We start from the raw sequence: 23,997 nt of genomic DNA on the forward strand, positions 1-23,997 counted from the left end.
TGTTGAAATATGATTATTGGTTATTTAGAGACAAGATTCGAGCTCAAATATTAAACAAGGAGGAAAATGGAGTATAAACGGGTCCACAGTTGGAGTGTTGCCAGGTTAGGTGTTGGACTTCTGCAGTTTTTTACACTATTTACACTTAAATGCATTTCTGTTAGGATTTTGCATTTTTCCTGCAAGACAGACTAGAAATTGCTGGAGCGTGGATTTCTGTTCCAAGTGGAAGAAATGACTGCCCAGATTCTTCTGTGTTTCGTAGAGGCCACATTGGGTGTCGAAAGGTTCCTGGGCATGAAAATGCAAACATTAAAATACACAGTCAGCTGTCTCATGTTGATGTTTTGTTTTGCCATTAAAACATTAAGTGTGTTATGGATGTGTCCCCAGATTTGCACAAAGGGCAAAGTGCACATATTCAAGTACCTGAGCATCCAGGCCTGCCAGATGAAGACGACCGACTCCCTGTACCTGCACACGATGGAGAGGCCGCAGAGTCAGCAGCACGTGGAAGACAGGTGTGTGCACCCACCCCGGCTCCCGGCCCCTCCTTAGAGCTTTGCTTAGGCCAGGATGTTCCAGGTACCTCACTCCAGAATTCTTCTGCTTCGCTAACCAGGGCAGACTTATAACTCAGAGTTTCAGAAACTTGGAATAGGAAAGAGAAAATTGATGCTGTGGGTAACATTTTGGCACCTCTCAAGTCTTATCTACTCTCTCCTAATCAAAAATCAGTCCTTCTTAATGCTGTCTGTGTGCACAGTTATGTGTGTGCAAATGTACATGCTTATAAATAAGGTGTAGCGTATAAACAGGTATTTCTTACTTATCCACTAACACAACCATATCAAGCTCAGACATGGTTTTTTTTCCTTACTAATTGTTAATATGCCCCTGGGACATTGTTCAGAAAAACTCCAGGTTTTATTTTTTTAATTGTCTTTCTGAGATGCAGCGTGCCTAGTTTCGCCATTTCCTGTTGAGAACGGAAGTGTTAGAGTCCTTCCGTGTGTCCTTGGCTGCTTGTTGGCACAAAGTCGGCCTTGTGTTTTCGGAGAACTCACTTTAGGACACAGGTTTGCTTGGAGACACCTTTGCTGCAGACACCTTTTTATTAAAAAAGGAAACTAGTGACTTAAAATCTTGGACCACTTTAATGGCACCTTTACATAAAGCTTAAAATATGTTTTCATTACTTTTTAAAGATGTACCTCAAATTTATTTAGTCACTGGGTTCAAGTTTACTAAACTGTTCAAGACTGCCAACATTTCAAAACCTAAAAAAGCAATTAGGTAGTTTTTGCGTTTTTTAATGTAAATAATCAGAATAAGGAAATCGTTAACTGTTTCAAAGAATAGGCCCCTTGGTTAAAGCGTAAATCCACAAGACCCCCGAACACAGAGAATTCATTCTGTGCTCTGTTTAAACAGTGCAAGTATCTGGTTCCCATCACATTAGGCCCTTGTCGTAACACCCTTTAGTACTGAGCCACTCTGTTGCCTTATGGTAGTAATAAAAATTTGTAGAGCAAACTCATAATTCGAATATAAACTGATATGGCGTGTGAACTTTGCGCTTTTGCTGTTTCCTCTGTGAATTCAATCTTGACGGCACCCACCCAGCAAGAAGGATTCTGACTCGGGCGTTGGGAGTGATAATGGGGACAAGCGATTATCTGCCACGGAGGTAAGTTTGTGATCTGTTTGCAATTGTTTTTTCTTTCTCTGCTTCTAGCTCTATCTGCTGCATTTATTGAGACCCTTTCTGGTAAAAGGCATGAACCCTCTGCGTAGGGATATGTGATAATGTTTGTGAAAGCAACAATTAGAAATCCTCTGAGTGTTGTATGAACATTAGTCGTCGTTAGCTTCTTCTGCATCTTTAGTGTTTTGCCAGTGTCTCAGGAGTAGAATTCCTATCTCCTTGCCCTCCTCCCCGACACCCCACATTATCAAGAATATTCTTGAATGCTTAATATTATGAAATGAGTAAGTGAGGTGCAAGTATCCATGAGGCATTTGTAATAAATGCTTGTTTTTAAGTGACAGAGTACTTTCGGGAAAGGTTTCATGCGTGACTCCTGGAAGAACTCTCTTTAGGTCATTTGGTAAAAAGTTCATTAGCTTTCTAACGTGGTTGTAAAATAGCTTACTTAGCATGTTTGTTATCTCATTCAGAGCCCGTTAGATGCCCCCAGAGCTTTCACTGCTCTGCCATTAAGTGAGCCTCCTGATGCGGGGAAGCGAGGAAGGCATGGGTGGAGTGAGGGGCGGCGTATCACCAGGTCTTCCCTCATTGAGGGAGTTTTTGTGGTCTCAGAGCTTGAGACACTGTAATCCTCTTTGAAGGTACAATTCATAGGGTACAATCAATGTGTGCGACTCAGGGAAGATGTCTGTTTCCAGTTCTCTGCAGACCCTTGAGGTTTAATATACAGTTAAGTATCTGGATCTACTCCCCCTCCTCCCCGAATTCTTTATAAAGCAGTGTATTAAAAAAAACCAAAAACTAGGATACTTTAACCTCTTTCTCACAGAACATCTCAGGAGGAAGGAGAGTTAGCCAGAGATAAAGGGCCTATCCATACAAGAAAATGACTTCGGTGGAGCCACATGAATAGTTCACTGTGGTTCCGGGGAGGGGCTGCGGGGAGAAAATGATCGACACATCGCTTTACACGTTGTATTTAATTCAACCCCTTTGGCTTTATTAAAACCGGCGAGTCCCCTGAAATGCCCCGTTGTTTCGGAAATGACTCACCCTAAACTCATTTTCTGTTACATTGACACACATTCTGCTTTCTCGATTACCTGCCTTCTAGGGGTAAGTCCACTCACGAAACATCGCACAAAGGACTTCATTGTCCTTCTGTTCTCGCTTAGTGTGAGTGGGATGCTAATACTGTTCTGCAGGAGCAGGCCAGGAGTTCATTCCCCCCCTTTTAACGAGATGCGTATCTTTGGAGTTCTGCCGAATGTCTCAGATGGGAAGCGGCTGGCAGGAAGCAGGACTCCAGAGGAGGTTCTGTTCCACAGAATAAGATGCGCACATCTCACAGTGTAGCTTCATTACCTGGGGACACCTCCAAGAAATTTTTTTTTAGAATGATCAAGATTCTGAATTAACCACTGTACCTTTTTGTTTCTGCTTTGTTTGGCAATATCTATGGCCAGCTGATCTCCCCACCCCCTTATAGCTCATTGTGGGGTTCAGCGGTGCCCCCCCCCCCCGCTCCTTTTCTTGCTGCTGCCATTTTTCTGATGGACAGTATTGGTACCTAAGAAGTTAAAAACCCATTTTCCTCAAGATGAACAAGCCAAAAAATTGGGACTCTGCTGAACGTCTGTTTACTGGAGGAGACACCCATTTGCTATGTCTGCCAGTTTCTGAACAATCTGCACCCAGGTCTGAAAGGGAATGAGCTCTGTGCTCAGAGAGTGGTCGCCTCTGGAGCGGGGGAGCGAACCGGGTTCTGGGGGGCAGGGTCCTGATCCCTGTGACCGGAAACGCTCTTCACTGAACAGCACCACTGACGTGGGGACACAGGAAGATGAATGAGGCTCCCTGTCTCATTTGTGTTGGGCCATCAGTTTTCTGAATCAGCATCATTAGTTGGTGTGGGAAGCGAGACTCCCAGAGAGAACTAACCCCGTGACAAGTCCAAGTGTCATTCCGAAAACTTCACAGAACACGTGTTCTGTGGCAGTCCCACAGCCGTCGAGCCCTTTTACCCACTAAGGCAGCACCCTCACCCTGAAACCGGAGCTTAGTTACGAAGCACAGAAAAGGCAGTATAGATACATGTGACATTGTCCCAGAGGTTCACCGTCGGCTTTCTGTGACGAGCCACGTGAGACCGCAGAAGGGTTGTGCTGGATCAGTGTTGTCACATCTCCCAGTGACATTCCTGTGGACACAGCTGATTTGACTTGGGGACCCTGTCATAGCCCGTTTGTTAGTATTCCTTTGTTCTGCCAAGTGTCACCCAGCCCTTCTCAGTCCCCAGACTGTGTTAGAACATGTCTGAGAGAGTTTCCGCTCAGAGCATGCGTGGAGAAGTACACGGGTGTTAGCCCGATGAATCTCGACAGCGTGAAGCCTGTTACCAGCTCCCAGGTCAAGGAACAGGACTTTCCCAGCACCCCAAAAAGCCCCACTCCCGAGACCACCCCACCCCCAAGCTTGATCTTAAACACCATGGGTTAGTTTTGCCTGATTTTGAGCTTAGTAAATAGAACTGTCCTTCATAGCCGGTGTCTTTTACGCAATACTTATGCTTTTGGGAGCCCCGGTCTGGTGCTGTTCCATCACGTGGCACTCTCTTCGTCTGTGCCGGTAACCCTTCCCCGTGCCTGAAGCAGCGCCCTGTTTCTTTCCAGCCGTCGGATGAAGATGCGGTCAGCCTCAGCGTCCCCATGTCCAACATCAAGGAGGAAGAGCAGATCACCAGGGAGGACCCGCGGCATCACCTGAGTCCAGCGAAAGGTCTGAGAATGAGAGGTGGGGAGGAAGGGTTCTTTTTAAGTTTCAAAGGCCGTGTTCACACAGTGCACAAATACGGTGATAACAGCTGATCGGGAAGGCGATCTCACTGGGAGTGCAAAACTCGGAGGCGGCCCCTGACGATCTCAGTTTTGTGGAGGCTGCCGCGACCGGGGCGCACAGCTGGTACACAGTGAAGCTGTCCTCCTTAGTCACACATCACACCTTACGGAGGGCATGAAGGCCTCCCCTGCTTTCTTTTCTCTGTGTCTTAAAAAGTCAAGACGAAATTTCATCTCTTTGACAAGGAACTAAGACCGACAGAGGCCTTGGACTTCCGAGTTCATTTTGGGGCTTTCTGCTCCTGTTCCTTGTCTTTCTCTCCTCCCTTCTTTTACCTTTTCCTTACGCCCTTCACGGAAGAGAAAAAGAGGCAGGAGAGAAGACCGAAATCGTTAGACGATACCTTCCCCCCTGAGAAGTGAACCCACCTGTCACGGTTCCGTGTTCGGGAACTCACGCTTCCCACCGGCCTCTGTCTGCTTTCCAGGGGAATTTCGTCAGGAGTTTCCACCCGAAACGTCCCTGCTGGGTGACAGTTCCAACTCAGGGGAAGCAAGAGACCAGTTTACCCGTGGAACCGATGTTCTCCACCCGGAATTTGTAAACTACATGAAGGCAAGTTGAAGACCCACTAGTTGTGTTATTTACTTACTTCCGTTTGGTTCAGGTCACCACCGAGCACCTTAAATGCCAGCTCGCTGCCACCTTCCCTGGGTCTTTATAGCTCCCCTCCTCCAAGACCAGCGTGTTTTTACACGCTGCCAGGAGGATCCACACCCTCCCACGCACAGCCCTCCACGTGGTGGCGTGTGCATGGGATTTGGAAGTCACTCCACTTTCCCCTGCTCTGGCAGGCAAATGTCCAAGTTACCGTGGCCGATCAGTAAAAGCTGAACAAGCCAAGTGCCACCTTCTCGTCCACGTTTTCGAGGTGAATGCTTTTCCCAGGGGTCTGTCCACAGCAGAGAGAGAAAAGCGGGGACTTCTAGGTTCTGGAGTGAGTGTCTTCCTTCCCCTTTTGGAAGGCCCACGCTGAGGGCGCTGGCTCCCTGGCTGTTGTCAGGGCCGTAAGGCGTTGGAAGGCTGGGGGAAGTGGCTGGGCTGGCAGCGAAGCTTCTTTACAACAGTGGCGAGGAGGAGAGGAAAACTAGCCTGTGAGGGAAGCTGGTGGTCACGGTGTCACCTTGAGACGCGGTTTAGTGCCTTGGTAAGTTTCTGCCAGTCCTTTCGGTTCAGGTTGTGGCTCCCAAAAACGTGAGGATGATCCCCTAGATGTTCAGCCCAGCAAGAGGCCTGTCTTGGAAAATCGAGAGAAGAATGCTAATGATAAAATAAAACCTACACCTACGACGAAAAGCCCGACATTGAACGCCAGGCGTCTTTTAGCCGTGAGCCGCCTCACTTGTGAAGCCTGTGAGTGCGTGCTGGACGGCCAGCAGGTGTGCCCGCCGCTCAGTCCTTGAGGACCGAGACGTCCCTGGCTCACAAAGTCCTGTTCTCTCTCCTCCGCCGAGCCAGCATTTTGTGCTTTTGTCACTACAGCTGGTCCTCATTGTTCGTGGTGGTTCTGCTCTACAAAGTGGCCCCCGGCACTGAGTTGCCGTGTCCTGAGCCACGTCTTCAGGGCACACACGGGGTTAGGTTCTGTGTCGGACGGCCAGTACATGACCTTGCTGACCGCAGTTTCTGTGTTGCATTCACGCATTTCTATTTAAAGACACCTTGTAGATGTGCCTTGTTGGTTTGTTGACATTGAATTTGCGCCCACGCCCCTCACTCACGCCTCAATGAAGCGTGTCCGACACATTTTTCTCTGGAAGGGACATCACAGCCCTCTTGTGCCCAGGAACATGAGACCATGCTGCAGCCCCGTGGTGGGGGTGTCTTGAGCACTGAAATCACCCAGAAAAACACCAAAAAAATGTGTAAAGGTGGCACTAAGTGGACTCTGACAGCTGAACCAAGAAGGCAGAGCGTGTCGGGGGCTCAGCTGTCACCGTCCTGTGCAGGCTTGCGAGGGACGCAGGGAGCAGCATGCGTGTCAGTGTGGGGGCTCCAGTGCATTGCACTGAGTGAGCAAAGTTATAAATATGGAATCCACAAATAATGAGGACCAACTGTGTAACCGTCTAACTCAGCAAAAGAAGCCCAGTAAGCCCTATTTTGCATATGGAAAGAAAAACGGATGTTTCACCCTTTCGGCTGCTTTTTGTTGGGAAACTGAGAATTTGGAGGGAATGCCCATGGCCTCTGCTGCTGAAGCCTGGCAAAAAGAGATGAGAACATGTTTTCTCGGTCATCGCTGGCGGCGTGTTTTCTGCCGTGGACTTCACTGTCACTCGGGCAGTGTGGCCCAGAAATTGCTACGGTGGCATTGCTCTGCGCTGCTAAGTAAAATCCATATAGAAAGTGTCTGAGTGTTTTGCAAGCTGGAGACTAGTGTCAGGCACTAGCCGTCTCACTGGAAGAAGACGCGTGCTCAGCGACATCCAGAGAGTTGGCTGGACTCATGTCAGAACACAGTCCGCTTGGCTGTTGTTCTTTCCTTGCCAGAGAGCATGTCCTCATTCGGGGCGGCTTCTGAGCCGGCGGTGGGCTCCCGGCTGCGTGAAGGGGCGTTTCTCTGCGTCAGAGATGAGAGTGGAAGTTCCAGCGGTGGACGTGCCGTTCCCAAACTACCGCCAGCGTGTCTTTGGGAAAATAATGGGGGGCGGGGGTGCGTTTCAGTGAAATCGGGATGCTGCACACGTGAAACCTGTTAGATGTCCTTGGAGGCATTTTCTGTCAGTATGTTATACAGTCCTTTGCCCCACTACGCATGCATGTGTGTGCACACACACACACACACACTCTTCCCAGAAATGCTGGAATGCACACCCTCATGTGACTGACACGCCCAACAAAACCCCGTGAACATCCAGAGGCGCGAAGAGGGAATAGGAATGAAGAGTTAAATTTCTGTCAGGAAGTTAACAGGTATCGTGGTCCTGGGCTAGGTTTTCTTTTTTAAAAATTTTTATTTTTAATTATGGTAAAATAAATAGAATGGGAAAATTACCATCCTCCTCATTTTTAAGTGTAAAATTCAGTGGTGGTTAATTACGGTGTAGCCATCACCACCCTGCCTCCGGGAAGGCTTTTCATCTGGTAAAACTGAGATTCTTCACTCCTTCAACAGTATCTCCCCGTTCCTTCCCCTCCCCCAGCCCCTGGCAGCCATTCTGCTTTCTGTCCTTACACATTCGACACTTCTAGGGACCTCATAACAGTGGAATCATATCCTAGGTTCGTTTTCGTGGCCAGCTAGTTTCACTTATTGCCGAGTCCTGAAGATTCAGCCACATAGGAGCATGTGTCAGGACCGCCTTCCTGTTTGGGGCTGAATGACACCCCAGTAAGGGTAGACCCCACGTGGTCGATCCATTCACTCGCTGATGGACCGGGGTTGCTCCCACCTCCCGGCTGTGGTGAGCCATGTTGGCATGAACGTGGGCTGGGGCAGGGTTCGACAGTTGACCGTGGGTAGCCAGTGGCTCTCAGAAGACCCGTGTGTTCTGTCCACAGGGCAGGGTGGTGGACTGCGAGGAGCCACTTCGGATAGAAGAGGACGCGCCCTGGCAGTCCGAGGGGGCGTGAGTACGGGGCCTGGGGCTTAGCTGCTGCCGGCAGATTTCCAGGTTTAGGCAAAATGGAAGCTTTGTCGTGGTCGAGTTCCAGTCCGCTTTGGGGGCAGGGGCCAAGCTGATATTCTTACCCAAAGGTATTGATAGGAAGTTGCCAGCTTCCCTCAGTCTCATGTTCATTGTCACAGGGTTAACTCGGTACAGCGCAAGGTCATGCCTCTTCCTCGGCCCTGAGCTTTATCAGATTTGAGGCTGTAGGTAGAAATGTGACTCAGGGAATTAGGTAGAATTTCTAACGTGGAGATTCTGGCTTCCTTCCATTTGTGCGAAGAAGCCCACAACTGGACCTAACGTATTAATAGATCCGACCCCCCTTTTTTGCCTAAGCTCTTCGGTGTCTAGATCTGAGATAATCACACACCTCTCACGTCCTGGCCCTGAGTCCAACAGTTGTAATAATAGCTTGCATTTATTAAATATCACACCCCGTGACAGGCCCTGTCTTAAAGACGTCACGAGTAGTAATGCATCGCAACTTCTCAGCAGTCCTGTAAGTCCATTTGCCCTCCCCATTCCGCAGATGACACACTGAGGCACCCAGAGATTCATGGTTACGCCCCACGGTCACAGAGAGCAAGGTGGAACCCAAAGAACCTCACGCCAGAAGGGTAGCCCTTCGGTTCTGTTGCCCACGAAGAGTTCCTTGGCAAGCTTTATGGGGGCGGGCATGAGCCATCTGTATGGGCCAGGGGACCATCTCCTGGGGACGGAGTTTGGGCCCTGTGTCACAGAGCAGGATTCTGGTTCATGGGATTTTGTTTTCCACAGTGGGGCACGGAGGCTTGGACCTTCTCCCAGACCCTACGGGGTTTCTCCCCTTAGGGGGGATTTTCCACGCTGTTAAAAAGTCCCTCCACTTACATTCTGTAGTGGAGGGGAGTTTCCATGGCCACATCTCTCTCGCCCTTTAAAAACCTTAAAAGGTTGCTTTCAAATCACTATCCAGTGTGACCAGCATTCACTGGGTATATTTCTGAAAGACCAAGGAGGCCTGGCTTGATCATAGATTTGTAGAATTATAGGGAAAGGCTTCTTTAAGCTATATAAAGCTCTAAAAACCTCATTCTTGACCTTGTTTGTGTCTGTTCTCAAGCTTGCCTGTAAATCAGGGCCATCTGTAGAGCTGAATAAAGTGCCCAAGCCCTAGTCGGATCTGCCTGGGACTCCCAGGCCTGGGTTTTGCTCTGCTGTGAAGTGCCGCGGACGATTGTGCGATTGTGCGGCATGTGGGGCTGAGACCCAGAGCCCCTGTCCCACCCTGAAGTCCTGCTGGGCGAAAGCTGTAAAGCTGAGCCGCCTCCCCCTCTGTTGCACAGGCGTTTGGAGGTCTGGAAATAGTGCAGACCCGCCTCTGCCCTCGCCCCGCCCCGCACCCCTGGGCCCCGTCCCCCAGGGCTCAGGAAGGCAGCGGGGAGCCACCAGCTGGTCTGGTGCCGACTGTGCAGGTGGGTGGGTGGAGGCCCCCAGCACAGGCAGGGAGACTGAGAGGCTTTACAGCAGCGCTGGGCTTCCCCCATCGGGAGCTCTTTCCGGTACATTCCGGCAGCTCATCCCGCAGGGCCCTCTGACTGGCCTTTGTCATAGTGTTGAGGTATCAAGACCACGTGCGAGACCTTAGCTGGACATGTGTGATTTTGCTCCTAAGACCCAAGGTGACGTTCCTGTTCTGTGGTGGGTGTCATCTCACACTCGGTTCTTGGCTGCAGGACGCATCCGTCTGAAGACCCGGACGTGGACATGGCCGTGACGGGACAGCTGAGAGACACAGAGTTGCTGCAGGATTCCAACAGGTGCGCCTGTCCCCTTGGCCCCAACTCCGGGTGTAATTAATACGAACCAGTTCCTTGTCTCACTTGATACAAATGTTTGTGTACACAGTACAGTTGTTTAACTCCCTTTAACTCTCACGTTCCCCTAAGGCCCATCCGTGAGAGTCGAACTTCTCCATGGATGGAGACCAGTTGCCCCTTCTCCACCCTTCAGTGAAATGCGTTCACTCTTCTGAAATTCATGTGGGAATTTTTAGCATAATTCTTAAAAAGCAGAAATAGGGTAAAAGTGAGTGTTTTATGTTGCTTAAAGTCTAAATTTCTGACTTACAGAACTACAGGAGAGATTTTCCAAAAAGGCAAGAATTGTTACATCAGGAACTACCGTATTTAAGTGATGGTGGCAAATAGGTGTTAACTAAGGAATATATTTGTAATGATTTAGGTCCCAGGGTAATTTTTAATTGAATCAGCCATTGTCTGTCACTGGCACTGTATACAGTAGATTCATTTTTTAGTTGCTTAGTTAAGGAAAATGAACTTCCCATGGACAAAATATTTCCCAGTAAGATACTATGCCTGATGTCAGGTAATAACTCCCTTATCACTGAAGACATAGATCTCATGCTTATCCCTGGTAAACTCTTCAGGGGTCCTGGGAATTTAAATTATCAAGATGATGTGGTCTTGTCATGGGGTGAACTTGAAAATCACACCCCAGCCACCTCCGCTTGGTTCTGGGAATTTACCAAAAGGTGGTCGGTGAGCGTACCGCCCGCCAGTGTCGTCTGGCCTTGACAAGGTAGTGACGTGTCAGCTGGACTGTGATGAACATCTTTAGCTGTTGATTTGAAAAGCATTTCGACACTGTAGATGTTCATTGAGTGTCTAGGGCATAGGAAGATGTGGGGTAGGCGCCTTGGGGAATAAAAAGGTGAACAAGACACAGCTCTTCTTTCCAAGAACTTCCACTGTGGGAGATGGAGTTTCCTTGGGCAGTTATTTGTAAGTGTAATAGATATACACACTTAAAGTTGGTTGACTAGAGCGGATATCTGACTCCCACCTTCCGGAAGGTTTGGGTATTAACCTTGAATAACTAGCGCTTTGAAGGGCAAAGCAAATCTGGGTTGACTGGGAAGCTTGGGCAAGGGCCTGGAGGTCAGAGAGAATGGAGCAGATAGGGTGGCCTGCGCCGTGGCCAGGCCCGGGATCCTCGGTGGGACTTGGGAAATGACTCCTTGACGTCACTTGTGGGGTGGGGTCATTTCCACTCCAGAAAGCCACCCCTGTTCCTGTGAGGTGCAGGTGGCCTGAGAGTCTGGGGGGGGGGTTTAGTTGGGGGGGCGCAGCGGGCGATGTCAGACGGAGTCGTGAGGAGCTGAGACTTTATTACATGTAGAGGGAGGTCATGTTGTTCTTGCTCTCTAATCGTTGGTTTAGGCCAAGTTTTGTATTAAGTGCCTAGTCAAGGCGTGTTCTTCACAGAGCTGTGTTTGCGTCCTGAACCACAGGAGTTAGTGACGAAAGAGCTTGTGTGTGTGCGGTGTGACAAGTTCGTAGTTGTTAACGGTTGAGAGGATGTGAAATAACATACACACTACTTGTGGGAAGGTAAACTGGCAAAACCACTCCAGAAGGCATCCTAGTATTAATAGTGTGCAGGTGGTGACCTAAAAAATATAGAAACCATTTCTTTAAATAAGTTCTAAAAATATATCCCAAGGGACAAAGGATATGAACAAAGATTGTGAAGGGGGGGTGTTTTTAATAGCAAATATTGGGGAAAAGGGAAATACATTTTGGTAATTAATAAGGTGGAATATAATGTAGCCAAGGCAATGTGTTTTAAAGGTTTCAACATATTTTAGGATGCACATTATGTAATATGAGTGTTAAGAAGTTTGATCCTAATTATATCAATAGAATTAGGTTTCAAATGTGTAAGAAGCTAAGAAAAAAATCAAAACTGGAAGGAAATATATCATGACGGGTAGTTTTCTGCAGCATTTGTAAGTAGTCTGTAATGTTTTTCTACACCCAGATATTTTACATACGGTGGGAGCTGCTGTCGTGGCGAGGACGCAGGGAGGGAGAGGTCCCAGGTGGTTTAGACCCAAGCCCCGGCATCTCCTCTGAAAAGGGGAACCGGGAGGGACAGCAGCTTGAAGGTGCCCTGGGGGTCAGCTAGGATGTGTGAAGCAGCGGCCAAGGGGGCAGCGTGGGGACGATGTGCACCCAGCTGCTGGAGGGCTGCTTCTGGGACTGAGTGGCTTAGATCTGAGGCTCGTGCTCCCCAGGGGATGGAGTAACAGTAGCTGCAGAAGCGGCTGAGGTCCTCAAGGGCCAGCGTGTGGATGAGAAGGGATTGTGCGTCCAGGACAGAGCCTTGAAGACAGGGTGTGACAGAGCGCCAGCCGCTGCGGGCTCAAACTTTATGTTGTTGTAACACACTCACCTTTGACATCTTCCACTGCTTTCCCGGTGAGTTTTTTCCAGATTGAGCCCCAAATCAAGAAAGAGCAGCCCCCGTAGAGGGGACTGGCAGTGTCATGGGGGGTTGGCCTCTGGACCCAGGAGTCGGACCCAGGTGGCCTGGCGGCCATGGCTCCCTGCTCCGGGTCTCAGTTCTTCGGCGGTAGGCAGACTAAGGATTTCGAGATTCCTCCTCTCAGCTTGGAGATGCCTGAGCAAGGGGGGGGGGGGTTGCCAAGTTGTGGACGAAAACAGCTCTGTGTCACCTTCCAGGTGGTAGTTGATTAGCACCTTTCGGGAGCAATATTACAAAATGATGTTGTTCTTAAGTGTTACACGGGTTTCATTTCCTCCTGGAAAATAACCCTCCAGTTTTGCTGCTTCAGGTCTTTGTTCTTCGCCCTGAAATAATTATCATGAGACGATTCCAGCTTGCTAATAATGCTTCTGTGAGCCAGGCCTGAGCTTGTTTCTGATAAAAAGAAGACCTTCTAAGAGGTTATAGCTGCTTGGGGACAGAACGTTAGTAACAAAAACTTTACATACACATTGGATTTTTTCCTTTATCTCATGTCACAAATCGAGACCTTTTTTGTTGCTGTTTTAGTTAAGCCTATGATTAAATTTTATAGGTTTATCTTTTAGACAATCTTAACATCAAAAAGTCAGGTTATTATCCTATTTTGCCTTTATCTGGGTTTCTTAAGGATTTCCTATTGTTGGTTTGATATCATTTTTCAATAAGCCTGTATAATATGAACTCACTCTACCTTTTATGTTTTTAGTTATATTTTATTGATTATGCTATTACAGTTTTCCTGATTTTCCCTGCTTTGCCCCCTGCTACCCAACACCCCCATTTATTATTAAAATAATAATAATAATAAAAATAAAATATCGCTCCCACTTTTTAAAATAGCATTGTAACCTTTATACAACTTGCAGAAATCCCTGGTTTTAAAATTGCAGAAACTCAGAAACTAAGACTATTATGAATTCTTTTTTTTTTTTTTTTGAATGAGGGTATTAAGAGTCTATCAGAAATGTCTTCCTTTTAAAACAAAGTATTCCTGGTACATATACCATAATGCAGTATCCTTGACTTTACTTGCTTCTGTAAGTTAAGCAATTGCTAGAATGAAATTTATTGTACGCTACCTATGAATATTATGACCAACAGCAGTCAGAAAATTATATTAAATTTGGCACAGGATGGGAAAATACCATGTAATCTGAAACTCCTACAATCAACCTTTATTACTTAATCCTGATGGTAAACATAACTTCTTTAAATTTAATACATTACACTTCTAGGTTAAACATAACCCAGAAAGCAGTGGCATCTGTTAGACATCTAACGAACTGGCTGACATCTCCCCCCTTCTTCTTTAGATTGAGCTCAGAGCCCACGGACAGAAGCGGTGTGAACTTTTACCCCAACGAATCAGTGGGAGCCTTAGAATTGCAAGATCCTGCACTCAAGTATGTTGCCCTTTTAAAAACTGAGTGTTTTCTCTTTTTTACGCTGAAATAAGTGTGCTTTGAATCCCACTTTCTCTTTTTCCTCCTCACTCCCGCAGCGGTGAGCTGCAGCTGGAGGCCTCTCCGGGCTGTGAGGTAAGGCTGCCCCAGACAGTTCTCTGTGGGCGATTTTAAAGGGGGGAGGGGGTGTTAGCGGGCTCTGCTGGCCAAAGGAAGTCAGGAGGGGGAGGAGGAGGAGGAGGAGGAAGAGAAAAAGCCATGGATCAGCCAGTGCTAAGGATTGTGCAGATGTGTCGAAGTTGGGGGTCTTCTTTCAATGGCACTGCTTCACAATAGGCATAGGAAAGCATACGTTAAGTTTATACTAATTTGGTGTAGTACAGATGAAGATGTTAATATTAACCATCACCATAAAGGTGCATTTCATGGGGTCTCTGATTACCACGTAAAGAAGGTTGATCTGGGTAAAGTAACCATCCGTTGTCTAAGCAAACTGATGTCAAGTGGACAGCATCAGGTTTTCCCAGGCAGCCTGGGTTCCAGGTACATGTACTTGACACTGAAGGCTCCCGATGGGATTCTGTGTGTTCGGGATTCCTGCCTGGAACTGTTACTGAAAACCTGTTGTTGAATGGGGGGTGGAGCCTTTGGGGGCGACCTTCACAGGTGGTTCGGGCTGACCCCTGCTCTGAGAAAGCCCTTCGCTTAGTTTATGCGATACTTTAGATGTACTTTTCTGTGACCACAGCTGCATGTCTTTAGAAAATGTAAGCATAACCTCCTTGGCTACTTAACACACTAAATCACTAATTCAGTGTGTGTTCAGCGTGTGCCTGTGGACCAGGGGTGTGAGGGAGGCAAGAAAGACGAGTTCCCACTTCACGAACTGTGTGGTCTAATGAATCATTCCATGCACTTTTTTCTCCTTGAAGGTGCAAGATGATCTGGCATCCCAGAGTAATGGGAGCGACTACTCTCCAAACGAGGTATGTTTCTGGAAGGTTAACAAAAGCAAAGATACTCTGTGCCGCCCGCATTGGAATGTCTTTTACCGAAATCGATAGTCTAAGACCGCCCTGGGTTCTGAGTCGATGGTACTGCGGACTCTCTACAGGGAGGGACTGGTCATTAGTGATCGGAGCCTTGCCTGGCCCTCTCCATCCATGAGGATTAATCTTAGAAGATACATTTTGAAAGCCAAATACGGAAACATCTTCATAGGAAACGAGGGGGAAAGAATTCCACCCCACAGCACAGAGCATGCGTCATGACCGCTAAGTGGCCCGTATGTGGTTTCCCTGTAGATGAGAAGTCTGCTCCTTGTGACCCAGGGCCTCATCTCAATGGGCTGTGAGAGCTGCTTCAGCCTTCTGGGAGGTGGATGTGTGTGTGTGCACACACACACGCACACATCTGTTCTAGAGCAGCATTGCCAGTATCACTCGACCCTAAAATATACTGTTATGACGAGCAAATAAGAAGTAGAAGGGGTCTCCTTGCAAACAGCAGCCTGTTGATGATGCCACATAAAGCGTTTGCCCTCTGAAGGTGCACTGGTGATCACATGGTTTAGTTAGGACTTCATCACCCAGCAGCACAGGCCAGAGACAGTGGTTTTGTTAAAATCCTTGAGGGGAGAGAAGCATGTATAGTTCTGCTTCCATTTTGTTCTTTTTGTAACAAAATGTCCTTCCCTTTTAACATCACAGATGAGAGATACCTTTGCCCCAGTCTCTCCCGCCGCCCACAGTGAAGCCCCATTTGGCCTGAAGCCAAGATCAGGTGAGTTGAATCCTCCGTGATCTTAAGCTTGGAAAGGGCTCTGGGGCAGGGTTTCTCCTTAGCCTTGTACGTGGTCACAGCCTCATCCACGCTGCCTGTGAGTTTGCCGGCTGGTGGCAGAGCCGGCAGCAGGCTGCAGTGTGGGTAGGCCAGGCTATGGAGCCTTGTTTTCAGTGATTTAATTGATATATTTGCTAAAAAGGACTTGGGTACTTTTAAGCAAAATCTAGTGAAGAACTCAGATATTCTTGGGGTATTCAGTAAAGCTTTTTGGTAACAATAGAAGTTAGATGTGTATATTTTGGAAAGGGATACCCATAGGAAAAAAACCACAAAGATAATTCTTTCCTGAAGGAATTTGTTTTTCCAGCAGGTTGACTGATGGGTGGGTACCTACAGCCAGGTGCCATGGCTTCCCTGCTGACAGACAAAGCTAGTGGAGAAAGCGCTTGGGGGTGGCAAGGGCTGTTAGGAGGTGTTTACAGGGAGGTGTTTGCTTTATTGTGAAATAAGTTCAAACGGCTGGCGTGCTTGTTTTTGGAACTGAGCAACCAGATCTGGGGCGTGCGCAGGGAGGGATGGAGGTCACAAGGGCCTCTGTCCTTGGTGCGTTCAGGGAGAGCCCATCCAGAGTCACCGCTGCACACCGAGGACCTCACAGGAGGTGGCGGACTCTCCTCCAGTCCTCACACGCAGTTTTACACAACTGTAAAATAAGTCGTTTCTGATAGATCAGCTCAAAAGTGGAATCGCTCTTTAAAAAATAATACCCTTTTGCATGTGCTTCTTTGCAATTTAGTTGTAAGATCATCTCAGTGACTTTTTGTTCCTCATGTGGAGTCAGCCCTCAGCCTGTCGACATGGTGCTTGTCCTGTAGAAGCAAACGATTTCGGATCCTTTGTAGTGGTGAAAAATAAATGGGGTATTTATTTCAAAGAGCAGAAAATAAAGACAGCTTCCTCTCCAAGCATCCAACGCTTTCCTAACGCTGACTCACTCAGGTGGAGGTTGGTCTAGTTGTTGAAAGCTCTGTAGAGGTGGGCTGCTGTACGTGATGCTGACTTACCTCCAGAACATCAGGTACTTTTTGGAACTTTATAAAACTAGCATTACATACTGGCAATTCAAGAAATATTATTTAATAATTTAAAAGTACTTGTACTACAGTAGGCATTTTTCACATTTTATAGAAAATCATGTATACAGTAATCTTAATTGGAGATGATATGATTTAAAAAGGTAGAAATCCACTTTGATGGAGTAGCTTTGGAACTTTTCAAAACCAATGAATTTTTCTTCCGAAGTTCAGTACATGGATTCGTGTGACTTCAGTGTTATAAATAAAAACAGACTGTTCAAATCAGCAAGTTAGAATAAGAATTTGGATTCTTAAAGTAAGCTTAGAGTTAACTTGAAAGAAAACATGGTTTTCATTCCTGTGTTTTCCTCCAGAGAAAGACAACCAACCGCCCACACCCAACAACTGGTTCCTAGAACCAGATCCATTTATTTTCTGCCCCTGCCTTATAATTGAGTGATATTTCCCATTTATGGTTCATATACATATTTCCTAAACATGTAAGCACCATGTGGAAATATAGTGCAAAAACCGATGCTACCATTACATAATCAACTCAGAAGTGTCTGAAGTCGACACGCATTTATCGGTCGGTTAGGTTTGTTGTTAAAGAGAGTCTCCTACTGCCCAAAGTCACTTTTATACTAACAGATTTTTTTTTTAAGATTTTATTTATTTATTTTTAGAGAGGGGGAAGGGAGGAAAAGAAACATCAATGTGTGGTTGCCTCTCATGCGCCCCCTACTGGGGACCTGGCCTGCAACCCAGGCATGTGCTCTGACTGGGAATCCACTCAAGCACCCCTTTGGTGTGCAGGCCCAGCTGAGCTTCACCTGCCAGGGCTATACTGACTGATACTGAAGCCAGCACTGAGAGGCGTGTACGTCAGGTGCTGGGGAAAGAGTTGGCTACATTCACCTGTCGATAATGCCTGCCAGTAGGTTTAGAGTCTTCAGAGAGAAATTTTACATGGCCTTGGGAAAAATACAACAGTAAACACCAGCTCTGTAGTAGTTTTATTGTTAAATAGTGGACGTAGCTATACAGATTAAGCTTGGACTCTATAACCACATGGTTTGTGTGAATTGTATTTGCTAAGATGGTTATTTAGAAGGTCTTTGAAAAAGCTATCTGGTAGGTCTTTGGCTTTTTATCTGTAATCTATGGGTATTCCTTTCTGCTACCGTGATGCACTGTGGGTTTGGGGCACTGCTAAGATTAACGATATTAACTGCATGCAAAGTATATGACCGATAAGTACTAACCCTCAGTTTCTATCATTCTCTTTATTCCACGCGCCATCTTTCATTCCTATTGTTGTTCATTTGAAATTAAACCCCACCCTGTGAAACCCGCCTCATTTCCATACAACCCCGGTGCCATCTGGGAAATGCCGCCGCCCTTTGGTTTGTCGGGGTCCTTGGGCCGCGCACGCGCAACCGGCTCTCCTGCCCTCCCGCCGGCCTAGGCCTCACTCTCCCTATCTCCTTCAACAAACTCACGCAGGCACAGACATGGGACCGCTCTAGCTACAGCGTTCCATCTGCAGGGGACAGTGACAATGGTAGGTGGCTTTGTACCTTTTCTTCAACGTGCTTATGAATAAGCCGGTGAATGTACTGGAGGGTTCATTTCCGCGCGGCTTAAGATAGAGCCGTGTCTCTGCGCATGCCCGGGAGAGACAATGAGCAGATTGGGGAGGGGGTGTCCCGAAAAGCGCATGCGTTCTCCACAAGCAGATGTCAGGCTGCCTTTAATTATCTTTAGTATTCTGAACTTGGAGAGACCTTGACAGTCATGTCCTATCTACCTCTCTGGTTTCTCGGCTTGGGTTTTTTTTGGGCTTATTTGCTTGTTCACAAAAATCTGGGGTTTACGCATTTGGCTTATTCCTGCTTGCTCCTGCATCAGAACTACATGCTTTGGGAGTTTGGTCTTACATATGTTTACCACGCGGGAGATGTTTCAGGTAATTCAGATGTGCGTGCCGTGGCTGACCCGAGGGTGGCATGCTGAAAATAATGTTAACACTGAGAAATTTCTAAAAATGAAATCACTTGCCTTCTCCTTTTTCCGTGTGGGTTTGCGAACTATTTACGGATTCTGCCTTTCGATGCCTTCTACCTTTTTGAGTGTAAGTTCATCTGTATAATAGCCAAAAATAGTAACTTGGCCTGAGAATCAAATGAAGTGGACAAATGAAAATTGAGGACACCTAGTGGGGATTAATGTTGGTACCTTTTCATATCATTAAATATTTTAAATAGCTCAAGAGATGAAAATAAAATAAACATGATTATTTAGAGTCACACACCACATGTAGTTGAGACTCTGTTGCGGTGTAAGTTAGCAGTGTACAGGGAAGAGAAGTGAGATGTGAGGAATCACTGCAATGCCAGCAGAAGATAAATTCCCCCATAGTTGGAAGATCTGTTCCCCCATAATACCTTTTCTAAATTTAAGTGTGTTATATATAATACATAGAAAATATATATTTAAAACATTTGCTGTGGTTTCTGGTCAAAATTCAACCACAACTGCGTTTCCAGTTTTCTTTTGTGGAAGGCTGTGTATATATCCTGGCAGGTCAGTTGTAACAGATTTTATTATTTTATATTTTTCTAAATTTTTAACTGAAAATGAGTAAACAACAGTAATAACATGAAAGTCCCTGCACATATGATTCTGTTTTAAATTCTGGAAGTGAGGGACAGTTCAGTGAAGACTTTCTTGATAAACTGTTTCTTTACTTGAAAGTAAAAAAGGAGGAAGGAGGGACATTTTTGTTTTTCAGAAAACATGGTTATTTGTGAGTCTGATGTTGTTTAAAAGAACTGAAGTCTAGAATGAAAGATCTACGTGTGATTTGGTATTTCCTTAGGAGTGATGTGTGAAACTGAAGGACTTTTTTGGTAGTTTTTGCTTTTTTTAAGCTGGAGAAGGTCTAGACGACGTCTTCTCTGTGACGGCAGACCACCCTTGTATCATCTCTCCTTGTGCTGAGCCACTAAACCCTGAGAGGCGAGGTGGCCTGTCCAGCCACGTTGCTGGGCAGAGGTGGAGGTGAGCCCGCCCAGGGCTCCGCACTGCCCACCACATCCGCCTTCCTCGTCCAGCTGCTCACTGAGGACTCTGCCTGTTAGGAAGGCAGGCTGCCTCTTCTGTTCATTAACAATCCTAAGAACTCATAGAAACAATGATTGTGGAACTCTTTCTGAAAATACGTAACCCTGCTTACTCGGCGTGAATGAGAATTTCAGGAACTCACATGTGGCTATGATGCTGTACACCAGTAATTACAAAGGGCCTGCTTCCCACATTTACGTGGCTTGGTCAGCCATGTCACATGTCTGATGGCTGCCACCAATTCCTGCGCACAGTGTGTCTGCAGTATGCCCCAGGCAGCAGGGAATTTTCTGTGCCAAAATCTTCACAAAGTACTTGTCCAGGTTCCCAGACCTGCCTTTCAGCGTCTCTGTTCTCTCTGTGACAGACTTTGCCTTCCAATATGAATGTATTGTCCATGACGTTTTTAGAATCAGGGAAGCTGCCTTCATCATGTGGGTCCACCCGTGATGTTGCAATAAGAAAACAGCCTCCTTTTCACGTTGTTCTCACGGGTTCCTGGTCAGTGGGAGATCCTGTTCAGTGGCCTCTCTGGGCATTTCAAAGCCGAGTATCGCATCGGTTTTGTTTCCTCATTTTTTCTGCATGACCTACTATTGGCGGTTCTCTCAGCCTTTCTTTGCAAATACAGCAACGGCATCCTGTTTCCAACTCAACCCATATTTTGTTTGGTTATTATTTTGGGTAGAATTAGCAACTGCCTTGCTTTGCGTTAAAATTCCCCTTTTATTTAAATTTCAAGATTTAAGTAACATTTGGACTCTATTTAAAGCAATAGCTATCGCTTTCCAACATTTCACTCCAAAAATATCTCATTTGAAATCCCCCCTTCTCCCTAAAGCAAATTGTCCAAAAAGAAAGAAAGAAAGAAAGAAAGAAAGAAAGAAAGAAAGAAAGAAAGAAAGAGAAAAATTAAAATGACAAACAGGCTAGAAGGTCCCTGGGAGCTTGAATTCCCTCTGTCTCCAAAGTTCTGCCTCCCGAGATAGATAGACACCAGGGGTGTGGAAGTCATGTCCGTCCGTAGGTCTGTCCACCTCGGAGACCCGGACGCTTCCCTTCCTGCTGTTGTAACTTGAATACTTCACTTCCATTCTTTCCTGCGTCCTCTTGGTCTTCCTTTCTCTCGTCCCTTGACTTGGAAGTTTAAACCCATCCCATCTTCCTTGAAATCATTTGCCCTTTTTCATTTGCAGTGAATGAGTTGGTGGGCGCTGGTTTGTACGGATTTTAACTAGATCTTTAATGATCGCTAGAGAATGAGTGAACACACATATCCATCTTGGGCCAAGGTACAGATGTCCTCTTTGACTTTGACCACAATCTTGCACTTACTCCCCAAATGAGGAAACTGGGCCTGTGCGAGGCGTTTTGGGGGTTCTTAGCCTTAGGTGCATATCAGAGTCACCTGGGCATTTTAAAGCTGCGGCTGCCGGTGCCCCACACTCAGAGTGCTGGCTCACTCAGCCTCACAGGGAGTCTGCATGCTGATTATTTTGTCACTGATCTTTATGTGATGTCCATGTCAGAGAACGATACTGGGCTGAGGAAATCACCCAAAACCGTGGAGAGTAAACGTGAGCATTTTGAGGTCAGAGGCTCTACCTCATTCATTCTGAGGCACCGGAAGGGAATGAATGAATGCACTAGTTAGATTTCTAACTAACATTAGCTTGGATCTACAGCTTAGGATATTTTTTTCAAAGCCACTATATTTCTGCCCTTGAATTTATCTTAAACATCATACCCGGCGCAGGTTCTTAACTTCCAAGAAAAGACTGAGAGCTGAGTTTCTAAACCTCATGTGTCCACAAAGAAGAAATCTCTCGAGTTAAATTTAAGTAATAAAGGTTAATGATACAGACCAATGATACAGACCAATAATTGCTATATGAAGGGTACATTTTGTGTAATAATGATTATTCCAGGCAATTTTTACAGTAGTGTACTTTTTTGGGCTTAACTAAAAGACAGGCTTACAACCATTAGAGAAATGGTTTCTTGTTCACATTCTTACATATCTATTGAGTGTTACTGCATGTTAGGCATGATGCTTGTTACCATGGATACAACTCTGGAAAACACAGAGAGATCTCTGCTTTTATGGATCATGCATTTCAGAGTCGAATTTGTTCAGACCTAGAAACTTAAGTTTTAGGAGGTTTTCCGCAAGAGGAAACATTCAGATGACATCATCAGAGTAGGATAATCTCGGCAGAGAGGGAGTTTTTGAAACACTTGTTGCATTTATCCAGCCAACAACCTGCTTTGTGGGGCGAGGTAGAGGTGCAAATTGGGAGCAGACACAGGCTCTCACCGGAGTGAGTCCTAATGGAGAGAAACAGACCCAGGCAGTGAGAGAGCGTGAGTCCCAGGAGGGGGAGACAGGTTCGGTGCGTTTCTAGGAGGCCGCCCACTCCCGGGTCTGGGACGAGGTCGGGAGGAGGCAGGGGCAGCGGAAAAACCACGGAGATCTGTCCTGTGCCTGCCAGGATGAGGCAGTACCCTGCCTGAGCACAGTCACACTCCCTGCAGGGCTTCGCTTGGAAATGTGTTGCTTTTGCGGAACAAATGACCTGTAAGAGCAGAGTATCTTCTCATTCTTTGGATGTTACTTGACAGCTGGTCTTTGAACAGTTCAGCAGAACTCATCTTTTTTCTGCATCTTAAATCACCTACCCACCTCCTTGTCCCATCCTACCCCTTAGATGTGTATGTGTACACACACACTCGTATACACACTCACTCTGTCTGTTCTCTTGCCCCTCTTTTCTCCTCTTGTTTACACTCAAACCGCTAGGGTGGCTTTTGATTTGAAAAACAGATACCGATGGTGTGGCCCTTCATATGCTCTTGTAGCCTCCAGTTGAAACTTTACTCCCCTGAATTCAGTAAGGGAACTTTTTAATGAAACTTAGTGGTAGGAGATTAAGGAAAACCAGAGTAATTCTCCCGCAGAGCACTTTCCTGAATCTTTGTCTCATGTCCATCACTGCATTGAGTACTTAACTGCGACTGAGAGGGAGAAGCTGCAGGTAAATAACCGGAGCTGCCCTGGTGGCCCCAATTCAGATGGTCCGTAACAAAACTCAGCAGAATAAGCATGTGCTCTGCAGGTTTAGCCTGAAGACTTGTCACTTCCACAGTAATCAGTCCATTGCAAAGACTGGTAGCTGTATAGCCTTGGCTTCCAATGATTTTCATGTACAGTTGAAATGTTCATTTAAAAACCCACAGTTCAAGTGTGTTTTAACACTTTGTAATTAATTAACATGATTAAAGCAAGTACCCAGGCATGCATTTTGTCTTTTTTTAAGGCGCAGCAATTTATGATGAGAAGCGACACCAGGAAATTAAAATCCAGAGGCTCCGTTTCACACCGGGCTCTAACGAGGCGTAGGTCCTTGAATTGTGTGTGTTCAAACAAAAGCTCCTGGTTAATGTAACTTCCTGATCGTTTTGTGTTCAGAATGAAGTCTGCCAATAAAAACATATTGAAAATATTAAACATGCAATATTAGATAAGATTGCCCCCAGAAAAAAAGGCAAAGGAAAATAAATCCTCCAAAGAAAACATTAATTTGTTTAAATAGCATTGGAGCGCCCCTTGCTGGCTAGTTTTTGTATTACTGAGTTCTGTCTATATTTCTTGACTTTTTAGGTAAATTGGGTTGACTTCTTTTCTTTGTAGGGTGTATTTCTAGATCTTACATTTGAATATACATTATTCCTTCTGGTCGATGTGCCTAAATGGGCGTTTTTTTGTTGGGTTCCATATGGTGTCCAGGCAACTTTAGTACACATACAGTTTCTTGTAGATTTCCCATTTCATCAGATTTTCCTTCATTTCCCTTTGCTCTGTGAGCTTCTCACATCTCCCTGCAGGGTCACTCTGCCCTTCTTCCTTTGTAGGTCTTGTCTTTGCTTTCCAAACAACTGGTTTCATGTTCTGCGGGGTTTGGTTTCCGTAGGCCTTGGTTGACAGCCCTTTGGTGACACCATGTGGATCTTTTTCCCTGTGACTTTCCTGGGTGGCTGGAAGCAGAGGCCCA

General features: G+C 46.4%; 1 protein-coding gene across 4 annotated transcripts in view; it reads left to right on the forward strand.

The window, feature by feature from the left end:
* Positions 1-23,997, forward strand: part of LRCH1 (leucine rich repeats and calponin homology domain containing 1) — a 149,691-nt gene that overhangs the window by 102,601 nt on the left and 23,093 nt on the right. For 3 of the 4 annotated variants that reach the window (XM_037129501.2, XM_037129510.2, XM_053665466.1), the window contains exons 6-15: positions 394-521; positions 1,627-1,690; positions 4,384-4,489; positions 5,037-5,164; positions 8,114-8,181; positions 9,939-10,022; positions 13,869-13,958; positions 14,057-14,093; positions 14,891-14,944; positions 15,668-15,740. In XM_037129501.2, the coding sequence (XP_036985396.2) occupies positions 394-521; positions 1,627-1,690; positions 4,384-4,489; positions 5,037-5,164; positions 8,114-8,181; positions 9,939-10,022; positions 13,869-13,958; positions 14,057-14,093; positions 14,891-14,944; positions 15,668-15,740 (832 nt within the window). Of the gene's footprint in view, positions 1-393; positions 522-1,626; positions 1,691-4,383; positions 4,490-5,036; positions 5,165-8,113; positions 8,182-9,938; positions 10,023-13,868; positions 13,959-14,056; positions 14,094-14,890; positions 14,945-15,667; positions 15,741-16,167; positions 16,177-18,287; positions 18,384-23,997 lie in introns of all 4 variants that reach the window. The other variant, XM_037129495.2, reaches the window with a different exon arrangement.

Source organism: Artibeus jamaicensis, unplaced genomic scaffold (assembly GCF_021234435.1).
Source record: "Artibeus jamaicensis isolate MK-2021 breed Jamaican fruit bat unplaced genomic scaffold, CSHL_Jam_final contig_415, whole genome shotgun sequence".
In the NCBI taxonomy this organism is placed as follows: domain Eukaryota; kingdom Metazoa; phylum Chordata; class Mammalia; order Chiroptera; family Phyllostomidae; genus Artibeus; species Artibeus jamaicensis.